The sequence below is a fragment of the Hylaeus anthracinus genome, unplaced genomic scaffold (assembly GCF_026225885.1).
Source record: "Hylaeus anthracinus isolate JK02 unplaced genomic scaffold, UHH_iyHylAnth1.0_haploid 12001, whole genome shotgun sequence".
Classification (NCBI taxonomy): Eukaryota; Metazoa; Arthropoda; class Insecta; order Hymenoptera; family Colletidae; genus Hylaeus; species Hylaeus anthracinus.
The window spans coordinates 2,777,704-2,789,674 of record NW_026534348.1 but is presented as its reverse complement, the minus strand read 5'-3'; the positions used below and the strand labels follow the sequence as shown (position 1 = coordinate 2,789,674).

General features: G+C 35.9%; 2 protein-coding genes across 2 annotated transcripts; one reads left to right on the top strand and one right to left on the bottom strand.

Moving 5' to 3' along the window:
* Positions 1-2,375, bottom strand: LOC128890884 (uncharacterized). The gene is made up of 3 exons (XM_054149858.1): positions 2,014-2,375; positions 893-1,039; positions 1-590 (listed from the first exon to the last, which is right to left on the bottom strand). The coding sequence occupies exons 1-3, from the start codon at positions 2,195-2,197 to the stop codon at positions 349-351; spliced, it is 573 nt and encodes a 190-aa protein (XP_054005833.1). The 5' UTR covers positions 2,198-2,375; the 3' UTR covers positions 1-348.
* A 3,568-nt stretch (positions 2,376-5,943) lies between these two features.
* On the top strand, positions 5,944-10,373 carry LOC128890881 (serine/threonine-protein phosphatase 6 catalytic subunit). The gene is made up of 7 exons (XM_054149852.1): positions 5,944-6,265; positions 6,412-6,507; positions 6,646-6,853; positions 6,967-7,046; positions 7,129-7,234; positions 7,322-7,483; positions 7,562-10,373. Exons 1-7 carry the CDS (start codon positions 6,197-6,199, stop codon positions 7,750-7,752), a joined length of 912 nt encoding a protein of 303 aa, XP_054005827.1. The 5' UTR covers positions 5,944-6,196; the 3' UTR covers positions 7,753-10,373.
* The last annotated feature ends 1,598 nt before the right edge of the window (positions 10,374-11,971 follow it).

The following is an 11,971-nucleotide window of genomic DNA, read 5'->3' as shown; positions in this document are numbered from 1 at the left end:
TACGGGGTTAAGAATATCATGACAGTCTTTTTAAATTAAATCACACTTGCTTCGTTTGTCTCCATAGTAATTGTATCAAATCAATGCGATCGATGTTTTCAGAGAAAAGTTTAAATTTTCAGGATTGTATCAAATCTTGCGTAGAATGTACAATCGCAATGGAAAATTTTCTGCAGTTCCATATGTTGTATGATTTCTCGTAAGTTTTAGTTTCTTAATCACAATTTCCACACTATAATTCTTAATTAAACTTCTAATGATTGAATATATTTGGCTTAAGTAACTGCAGCCGGCATTAGCTAACTGGAAAAATGCACAAATTATAAGGTAAAAAGACAGATAAAGCCATTAGATAGTGTTTGCATTTTTGATTGTGAAACAATTGTTTTCGGCGACCGCAACTGCAGTCACCGTGTTCGTGGCGGGGGGTTGGTTCTCAAAAACACTTCCCCAAACCGCCACGAACGCCCCAAACACCCCTTCGTCGCCATCGGTGTTTTTCTTGAAATTGTGGACGGAATAACGGTTGTAAAGTCCCCAGATGCTGTTCATCAATTTGCTGTTGTACTTCACTGGTGTAAGCTCCCAACCTGTGAATACAAAATTGGTTAATCTATTTATCTAAACACGAATGTGTTATCACTAATGGGACAGTCAAAAAATGTTATATTTTTTCATTAATAAGCTTTTTAACAATACTGGTCGGTAAACCATATTCTTTGTTTCATATCGACTCGATAATCGAGACGTCTTTTGATAAACGTTATCCTTAACCCTTTGTGGTCCTATGACTATGAGTGACGCCCGACAAAAATGTATCGAAGTCATAAAAAACTGAACCAGAAAAAGTTAAAACAGAGGAGAATCTGATGTATAGAATTTCGATAAACACCTTCCCCAGGAGGTCTCATGTTGAACGCGTTTTCCTTGCCCGTTTTTTCTCTTTCCTCCATCCGCATTAGAGAATTGCGTTCAATATTACGGCGAACTTTGTACGCTGCAAACATGCCTTGCGGAATCGCCGTCATCCTTTTGCAATCTGCAATGGAGAAAGAAATTCATTCGAATCATTCGCTGTGTGGCTTTAATATAGTATTAATAAGCTATTCTAAAATAATAGCGTCATATACAGCTTCGTAGAAATTTCCCTTAATTTCCTGGCACACTTCCCTTTAATTACCCTCCATTTCCTGGTACATTTCCGATTAATTTTCTGCCACATTTCTCTTTAATTTCCCTTCATTTCCTGACACATTTCTCTTTAATTTTCCTCTATTTTCTGGTACATTTCCCTTCATTACTTGACACCCTTCCCCTCAAAATTCTCTGTTCTCAATTTGCAACATAGTTGATCTTCTAAGCAGAACGAACTTCAATAATGTTGCAAATTGCACCGCTCAAAACTTCAACAAAGTTGCACCTCGAAAGTTTCGAGCCGCGGCGATTGTTCACATTTTGCTGAAGCTTTCCGATCGTGCAACTTTGTTGAAGTTTCACATTTTTTGGACTTTCGGGATGCAACTTTGTCGAAGTTGTGAGCAGATCGATGTGCAACATTGTTGGACGTAAACTGAAACCAGTCACAGCGTTTCCTATAGCTAAGTACAATACTGCGCGGTCAGCAGTAACCTAGACGCATGCGCGAGTGGGAAGCTCCTCTGCTATCTAGAGGGCCCTATTTAGAATATTTTTGCAGGATCTTCAATCATCATAACCAGGGTCTGGATTAATGAAACGATCGAGTAATATGCTGATCGCTTAGTAAACTTTAATTTGAAGGTAACGTAACTCGACAAGACTACAATAAATGACTTTAGCGCTGATACGTCTTAAGAAACACCACCATTAGGTGATTTAATTTACTTGAAGCAGGCCCTTATCTGAAAATGTAAAGATATACGCGAACATCGAAGGTTCGGACAAGAGTTTTTCCTTTGTAAAATTATTCTGTACTAATTGGTAGCCGTGATAATTTCCGAATGCATACGTCAAAAAACAAAGCAAAAAACTAACCGGTACAAGTTTCGAAGAGCAGCTCGGCGATTTCCCTTTTGGTGATTATCTTTCTTGCTGTCCCTTCGCCGATTATCTTGGCTCCAGGAAAGTGGACTCTCACGAGTTTCCGCAGCTTTCGATTCTGGTGCTCGATTGTGTCGAATCGCGTGCAACTACGATGAAAATACTTCGAAACGGTCATCAACAGATTGGATACGTTTTCGTTAAAGGAATTAACGTGACACAGTCGCGTTTATACGTTTTTATGTCGGTGCTGCGAGTACTGCGAGGAAACAATTTGTGTAGTGTCGAGCGAGCGTTCTATAATATATCGCGTTGTAACAAGCAACCATGTACTGGACTAGTGTCACGTAGCGATGCTGAATTTCATTTATCAACTCGGTCGGCGAGTAAGTGGGGGGGGGGGGGGGGGGGCGAACGAATCGACGAGATACAAAACGGAGGCAAAAAGCAACATCTTTGTGTAACGAGCGCTAGGTACGAACGTCCTTCATGATCTTCGATGACGCTGTCCGGCCACCACGACTTCCTTATCTCGTCCGACCTCCCATACTCGGAATGATGCAGCGCACGTTTCCCTTATTTTCCAAGATAAGATGTTTATATTATGTATATATGTATAATTGGAGCAGAACCGCGATGGAATGTAATTTCTCAATCCACTTTTCAATCCTCATATTCAATCGTCATTTTCGTTATAGCGAGCTGGTAAATTCAGATCATTTTGATAATGTTTAGGGAATTTCTGATCGGTGTACGAATACATTCTACACCTACTGTACGTATGAAACGTTGGTCATTCAAACGAAAATGCTTGAAAAGACTGGCATGCAGTCTATCGCTGGGAGTATTTGAATATTTTTATGGAAATTATTTGCATACATAAATATGTATTATACCGTTCAAGTATTTATTAATATTTCTAATACTGTTAATTTGGGGCTTTTCAAGAACATTGAACTCTTGAATGTGTTTGATAATAGGTTGATCAGAAAGTTCGTGGCAATTTTTAAGAAAAATTTAATGGCATAATTGAATTTTGATATACAGGGTGTCCAATCAGAGCGCGCGGATACCGGTGGAGCGCCCGCGGTAGCGAAGGCTACGAGCTAAGCGGCCGCGCTTGTACGCGAACAAGTGACTCAACGTGCATCGAAGGGCATTGACGCGGCTGCTTAGCTCGTAGCCTTCGTTACCGCGGCCGCTCCATCGGTATCCGCGCGTTCTGATTGGTCGACGTTTTCCGTTAATATCTCTTCAACGAGGCCTCCGACAACATTTTCGCTAAGGAAAAAGTTGTTTCAAATCACCTCCCGAACCATCCCTTTCAAGGTGTTACAACATTTTTGGGACACCCTGTATATATTTATTGACTTATGTAGATACTTGTACGTACGTACTTATTTAGAAAATCTTCCTTCAAGTTATAGACTGTTTCTAATTACCGATAGTTGTAGTATACAAATGTTTTTAATATTAATTTTTGTACTATTAGAATCGTAGACGCGACATAATTTCAATAAAAATATTTTACTGTTATTTTAAGTTGTATCATTTTATATTTCCTGAAAAAGTACATGAAGAGCTTAGGAGTCTATTTATGAACCGACGTTGCTATCAACGCTTCAAGGTTCAATGAAATCTAACATAAACAAAGAGTGTTACGTCACTGTCAATGTTCGAGTTACCGTCTGAGAGTCGCTTCTCGAGTATAAAGGGTTAATCTAACCGAGACGGTTGCATCTTTAGAATTTCCGTCATATCATTGTTGAGATATCGGATAGAAACTAGTACACGGTTGCTCTTTTATAATATAATTTACATTAACCATAGTTTCTATGTAATCCTTGGAATCGCAAGTAAACTTAAGGGGTTACACCACTTTCTTCGTTTCAGACAATTAAATTTTTTTTTTACTTAAAGTATTCTCTCTTTTTCTCTCTCTCTCTCTATATATATACACGAAATTGTATTTCAAATCATTTCATCAATTTTTACCGGAGATATAAAAAAAACAGTAACCGATTAAATACAATCCACGTATTTTCCATTTAAACGAACCATTTATTTTCCTCAAATTTTGCAGGAATATTTTCTTACGTATTTACAAGGTACTAAGGGGTGCATAAATTCAGAAATTTCAGAATTCATTTCAGAAATCATTGAAATAAGGATTACCTTACTGTACAATTACTATTTATTTATGCATGAAAAACACTTTAGCGAAATAAAAAAAGCTGTACAACATTGGAAATGCAGCTTTCTATCAAATGCTTAGAATTAATATAAATTTAACTGGGCTTACAGTTCTGTCAGTTATCTGAATCTACTATTACCATACGCGATGTGTTATTCGCGTATTTTTCATTCGAAAGGTTATCTCTTAAACCTCTGTTTTAGTATACTGAACTTCGTGACACGAATACATGTTCATTAACCTGATTACAATTTGTTTCACGAGTGAGGTGATTCAGTGTTTGTCTGAATCCTAAGAAGTCGATGCTTATAGTAATCAGGTTTCGGGAATGAAATACTTGAAAGTAATCGATTAGTACAAATTCCATTCTACGTAAATTCTTTTTATTATATTGATTGTGCAAAAGTAATAAAGTCAACACAATAATAATGTACCTATTTTTATGGATGTTATATGTATACCTTCGACCATATACAGGGTGTCCCAAAAGTGTTGTAACAGTTTGAAAGGGGTGGTTCGGGAGGTGATTTGAGGCTTCGTTGAGGAGATATTAACGGAAAACACTGACCAATCAGGGCGCGCGTATGCCGGTTGAGCGTAAGCTACGCGCTAAGTGGCTGCTCTCGTACGCTACCGCGAGCGCTCAACCGGCATACTCGCGCTCTGATTGGTCGAGGTTTTCTGTTAATATCTCCGTAACGAAGCCTCGGACAACATTTTCTCTAATATTAAAAAATAGTATAAAATAGTAAAAACCGATACATAGATGTCACCTTTACAGCACGTGTCTGAACAATGATATATTTGAGAATTAGACTGTATCCGCCATTTTGAATGATCCAGAAATATTATCTGGTGACGTCACACGAGGGCATCCTTTCCCGTTATCATTTCTACACTACGATTCGTAGGACCGTATATACAGGCCGTGTTTATTAGTACATATGGTTGAAGGATGTAACAAAGAAGCCTACAATTTCATTCATAATAATATTTCACCGTATACGTTTATTGTACGAAAACCGATTACAAGAACCAATAAGGTGAAAGGATTAAAGAGAACTGAAGTTAGTCGTTTACAGTCTTACCCTGAAGCTGTGATGCTAGATTTGGCTTCCAGTCGCGCACGCGCGTTGACAAAGGCTGGGCGCACAGTGCTGTACCTATAGGAAACAATGTATGATCCTAATGAAACGGTTGACACCAAAACCAAGGACACCGGAATCTTTTACTGCACGAAAAGTTTTTACTTATAAAAAATGTGTTTCGTCTGTAGAATTAATTCAACCCCTATCCGAATGTTATAATTTATCCACACAGTTAATATTATTTCATGTTAAAACAGGGCCGGAGCAAGGCAGGTTCACCGCTGGAAGCAATTTTTGCTGAGATGCAAGACATTTTTTTAGTAGCGATGATTAAATTGAAAAGAGTGACAAAAATCATCAAAGTATTATTATTTAATATTCATCTTATATAAAATATATAGCATTTGTAAATAAATAATTCCTCGTTGTAAAATTTAACTGTAGGATTTAAATGTGAATTCAGATCCCACAAAATTTTTGAACCCGGCCCCACAAAAGGTTACGCCGGCCCTGTGCTGAGAAGTATTTCCAATTTTCATTTATAATTTTATTTTTCTTTGGGACAACTAAGGGCGCCAGTTTTATGGTCGTATTAGATACTTTACTGACGGTAAAACCAGTCCGCATGCGCGATTGGGAGCCAATCTGGCATCATAACCCTGAAGTTGATTGTGTTTTCGACTTGCAGTCTTTACGCGATGAGAAAGTCAATTCTTGGGTTCATCGTTAAGTAATGCGTTTTAAATCTTGTGCCTAAAATAAATAAACACCAAAAACACGAGTTAAACTGATTCGACGAAATAATCGTTAAAAATATAAATCTGCTATAAATTCAGTACACATATATGTAGTGTGTGAGGGCGCGATCAGTATTTTCTTGCAATACGAGTCCAAAATGTCAGACATCGATAAATGGATAGAGATTGCAAAAGAGTGCAAGTATCTTCCTGAAAATGACCTTAAGGTAAATAATATACGCTGAACATTACGTATTATCGTATCAATTGCGTTGAAACATTTGATTAAAATGCGCGGTACGATGTTTAACGTACATTTGTAGGTTATTTGTATTTCTCTATTTCTTTCGATAATTAAGTTAATTTTGTTTAGAAACTTTGTGACATAGTATGTGACTTATTACTAGAAGAATCGAATATTCAACCGGTGGCCCTTCCAGTAACCGTGTGTGGCGATATACATGGCCAGGTAAACTTCATACTTTTGTCCTAACCTCAACATCGCGTCGATATCTCCAACAGATAATGATATCTGTTTTGATAGCGGAGCTATGAATTACCTTTTCTATAAATTGATTGTTGCTCAGAATTGTTTACCACGTTTCAGTTTTACGATCTAGAAGAATTATTTCGTAATGGAGGCGAAGTGCCTGATACACAGTATATTTTCATGGGTGATTTTGTAGATAGAGGGTATTACAGTTTAGAAACATTTACCCGCCTACTTACACTTAAAGCTAAGTGGTCAGATAGAATAATATTGCTTCGAGGAAACCATGAATCCAGACAAATTACACATGTCTACGGTTTTTATGGTTGGTATACATTTTTTTTATGGTTAACAATTTATATATTTAAAAAAGTACTTCATATCGTTTTATTATTTCTGCATGCATAATAACTACGTTTGTTGTTATTTCCCATGCAGATGAATGTCAAAACAAATATGGCAATGCTAATGCATGGAAGTACTGCTGTAGGGTATTTGACTTGCTCACAATCGCTGCTGTTAGTATTCGTAAATAATAAATGAGATTAATACGCGTATATGTACATACATACCATACAAATATGAATACTTTTTGTTTAGTTAATCAACGAAGAAATACTCTGTGTACACGGTGGACTATCCCCGCTGATTAGAACACTAGATCAAATTAGAACGATTGAGAGAAACCAAGAAATTCCACATAAAGGTATTGCGATTAGTTTTGTACAAGATTATACATTAATACATTACGTTCATCCAGATTGATAAAATTTATCTCTTGTTCCACTTTTAGGTGCTTTTTGTGATTTGGTCTGGTCGGACCCAGAAGATGTTGAATCGTGGACTGTTAGTCCACGTGGAGCTGGTTGGTTATTTGGAAGCGCGGTAACATATGCGTTCATGGAGATCAACGACCTTAGACTTATTTGTAGAGCTCATCAATTGGTTCACGAAGGTATATATATTTTCGCATGGATATAATGTAATATAATTGCGGTATGTATGAAGTTTGTTATTTATGTCTTATTTACAGGTTACAGATACATGTTTGACGATAAACTTGTCACAGTGTGGTCGGCTCCAAATTACTGTTATCGTTGCGGTAACATAGCTAGTATTTTACAGTTCTCACATCTCGGACGCATTTTCCCAGTGCTATTCAAAGCAGTGCCTGATTCTGAAAGAGTAATTCCACCCTTAACTACTACACCATACTTTTTGTGATCTAACTTAGTGGTCTATTCATCTGGATGCAGAAAGGAGATGGTGTCTGCGTTTAAGCTTTACAGAATTACATGACTTTCTCTCGTGTTGATGGACACAGGCTGGTACTATGATGGAACATTAAATTTACACAAGTACATCAGAGTATGATAAATGATAATGAATTCTAGTTTAATAAAATTTTTTTATGTTTTTATCAAAAGAAAATATGTCACTCGGAAATCAGAATTATCGTGTGATTATCTGTTCAGGGAAAATGTTCTTATGCAATTTTTAGGAAATATACCTGTTTTTATATGTTGAAGAATTACCTTTTATACGTAGTGCGCCAGCCATTGCATCAGCCTGATTTCTCTAGTTTGAAAAGTGTTTGGCATTGAGACAAATGCAAACATTCTGTGGTCTAGACGCTTTTAGCTGTCTACTGTGTACATTCTACAGAGCATTCGCATCTCAGAGCAGTATTGTGGACGTATTGTTTTAAGAGCCAAATGCTTTTAAGCAAGTTACATATGTAAACAACAAAGCGGTTCGTGTATGAATGAATTAAGTGAGAAACCATTTAAACATTTTGGTAAGGAAGAGCCTCTGAGTACAGTGAATGCTTAATTGATATTACGATCGTTGCGCGTAGAATTCAGGTTTATTAAAGCGTGAACATATATACTACTGTTAAGGTCTTCCTGAGTATGTAATTAATCTGTTTCTGATTTAGATACTGTGCGTGCTGCGTGCAATTCTTTTTATTCTAGATGCGCAATCGGTGTTCTTAGCAGCGTAAATTCGGCTACTCTGCCGAGGTACAAATAGTATGTAGCAGTAGTCAAAGTATTTCTGCCTAGGTAAAGAAATTGAGTAGAGCAATTATATTGTATAATAGAGATTTTGTTATTATTTTTATGCGCATGACAATTCTGTATTTAATTCTCGTTCTGTTTTCTTTGTTATAAGCATAATTGTTGCTTGAAAAACAAGATTTTAAAAGTATTTAAATTTCTTTCAGAGTATCAGCCTTTTCAGCCACGTTTCACTTTTATGTGTACAGAGCAATAGGTTGAATATTAATATATCCTCGGAATCTTTGTACAGTTTCCACATTGTATGCCAAATTGCTGTTGTACTGAATAATTGTAATAACTAGATTGTCATAAGTTGATTAATGTAGGGAGCAATTTTTAAGGACCGAGACCTTTAGCAATGTGCCTCTAAATTAATAAGCGTTTGTGTAATATAATGATAACGATATTGATACATAATTAATGGGGAATGCACTGGCCATTGCGTATCATAAGCCTGAATTCTGGCCATCGATTTGTTAGCTCATGATACTCCTAACCGATCACAGACCCGACAAATACGGCATTGGCATTGGCACTGGCATTGGCACTGGTTGTCAAGTTGAAACTACTCTATTTTCAATTTTGTGATATAGTTCAAGTGAGGCATGTGAAAATTGCGTCGACGTTTGTAACGATTTTCCATGTCGGGGATCGTTTTGAGGATGTGTTTTGAAGACTCGTTATTTGAAGAAGTATAGTCAACTTTTGAACAGTGCCTTCAGAACTATAACACGACGGTCTATTAGAAATAAATACTTTCTACTGACGGATAATCATAGACGAACTAGGACGGAACATATAAATAACAGAGAGCTTAACAATGGTGTGTATTAAGGAATTTTCTTCACTTTTTTATATTCCAAGAAAATACCAATCGATAATTCCTTTATCAAATTTCGACATCGCTGTCTCGGTAAGATATCTCGGCATCCAATTCGATTGCTTTACATACGGATACTTTTTACATTTTACAATATTATCGATAAACGAACGAAAGAAAATGATTAAAAAAAAAAAAAATAAATAAAAATAAATAAATAAATAAAATACGATTTGTATATTATACATATATCCAGATTGTTACGATATGCAATTACACGATTTGACATTAATCGCTGCTTTTATATTTACTTTATTGATATTGTATTTAGATAGATCATTACACGACGCAAGACACGGAGTTTACGTTACAAACTCGACTTGTCGGTTTTGCAGCCTCGAATACCGTAAGAAGAAAAGACGAAGCGTGAGATTGCCTGCTTAGCGCAGAGACATCCTAGGAATCATGAAAAAAAAAGTATTAGCTTCTGTGTCTACCTAGATATTCGCAGGAATCACCTTTTTAAATGCCTCTGTCTGTGATCGCTTTAATCTTATCGAAGTGTCCAAGCGCTTGCGATGATTTTAGATTGTTGAGCATCACTGGATCGATAAATACGCCGACGTTAAAACGACGACGAGACTAGTTTATAGCTTAATTGTTCTGTGCAAGTGCTTGAACACTACGCATAATCCTTGAAGATCTCACAGGTAGACTAACACTTTAACGAACATGTACCTTGAAAGTATAGACTTTGTTATGTTAATGTAGTGAAAACGTCTGTAATAAAAATGCGCAAAAATTGCAACTGACATTATCAATAATATCTCCCGGCGTTATTATCGTGATAAACAAAGTACAATATAAGTATGTATACGTGCGCGTGTGTGTCTGTATATATACATATATATACACGCGCGCAAATAGGTATTAAAAGGTAACAGAAGAGAGAGAGAGAGAGAGAGAGAGAGAGAAAAAATAAAACAACATTATGTAGGCATGGGTGTGGAATTAATAAAGATTTCATCAAATCTGCTCATCTTTAATTAGTTTATTTACTTGTAATAATATTATTTTCATCGTATATATAATAATTCTATTTACTCCTTACTATTTATATATAATAATATAGTGTATTTATGTTCACTATGTATAATATATTATCTACATTTATAATCCCTATGAAAGGCATCTCCAAACAGACTTCAGATTTACGTTTCTTTTTTTTTAAAATATTTTATTTATTCATAAAAATACAGGGGGTTCACGCGCCACCTGTGAAATCTAGCCTGTTTTGCCCGGAACCGATAGCCTCCGATTATTAGTCGGATGAACAACGTTATAATATTATCTTACGATCATTAATCATTGCAACAACAACGAATTTTTATTGTTCCTCAACATCGTCTATGTACACGTTCTCATGCAAAGCTAATCTGAAGATTTTACGTTCAGCTAAAGGTCTGTAGCGCGCCCGTTGATTTCGTTCTCTCGTTGTATCGCATTTAACGTGTAATTACATTTATTATTAACATCGCTCGCCACTGGGTAAAACGATTTAAAAAAAAAAAAAAAAAAAAAAAAAATAAAAATAAAAATTAAATTAAAAAAAGAACAAACAAACAAAAAAAAAATCAAACGATTTCGAGAGCAGCTTTAATACAAAGTAATGCGAAATGCAGCGAAAATGCAACGGATAAGCTCGATGAACGTCTACACGAAATCGTTTAGTAACGACGAGAAATAAATTAAAACTAGAATATAAATTTTTTTTTTTTTTTTTTTTTTTTTTTTTTACAATAAACATATATATTCTCTTCTCCGCCGACTAGAGTATTTGGTTCAAGATACGTACTGATAAAGTAAAGGAAAAAAAAAATATATATATACGCAGCTTTCCCAGTCTGTTCAATGCTCTTTCTTTCAATGTTTTCTTCGATCGATGTCGTGTAAAATTAATAATAATAATTAAAAAAAAAAAAAAAAAAAAAAAAAACCGCTACGTTAGAATAACGATTAAATCATTGCTTCTGTGTTCTCTTTTGTGCCGAAAGTAACCGTTGCGATAGAATCTGCGCGATTTGCACGTATACACGTAAAAAAGAAAAATAAAAGATTTCGTACAGTAAAAAGTATCTAAGTACAATCTTGTTAAAATAATTGTTCGGTGGGCCGGGGTGTGGGGGTGGGGGGGTGGAGCAAAAAAAAAATTATAAAACGTACAAAATATACGAAAATGCGTGGAAAATCGAGCGTCGTACGATTCCCGGTGGAATTAACATGTTCGCGCAGATCGCGAAAAATCTCCAATCGATTCGAGCGCAGAAATTGCATATATGATTATCGTTACGTCAGTCGAAGTTTTTAAAAAAAAAAAAAAAAAAAAAAAAAATAATAATAATACAAAAAAAAAAGAGAGAAGAAGAAGAAGCAAGACAAACTTGACGAATGCAGCATCCGGTTCCCGGCAGAGCGGCGATTCACACTGCGCCCAAATCTCAGTTATAAAAGGAATAGTCGAAGGTAAACGAGACGATAAAAATGTACTTCCTAAACGTAG

Bases quoted from the DNA above. Each gene is read 5' to 3' on its own strand.
- LOC128890884 (XM_054149858.1), bottom strand. From the start codon at position 2,197: ATGACCGTTTCGAAGTATTTTCATCGTAGTTGCACGCGATTCGACACA. The intron at 1,040-2,013 runs GTTAGTTTTTTG...TCTCCATTGCAG, and splicing joins GCTCTTCGAAACTTGTACCG to ATTGCAAAAGGATGACGGCG. The intron at 591-892 runs GTGTTTATCGAA...TTGTATTCACAG, and splicing joins CATGAGACCTCCTGGGGAAG to GTTGGGAGCTTACACCAGTG.
- LOC128890881 (XM_054149852.1), top strand. From the start codon at position 6,197: ATGTCAGACATCGATAAATGGATAGAGATTGCAAAAGAGTGCAAGTAT. The intron at 6,508-6,645 runs GTAAACTTCATA...ACCACGTTTCAG, and splicing joins GTGGCGATATACATGGCCAG to TTTTACGATCTAGAAGAATT. The intron at 6,854-6,966 runs GTTGGTATACAT...TTTCCCATGCAG, and splicing joins ACATGTCTACGGTTTTTATG to ATGAATGTCAAAACAAATAT.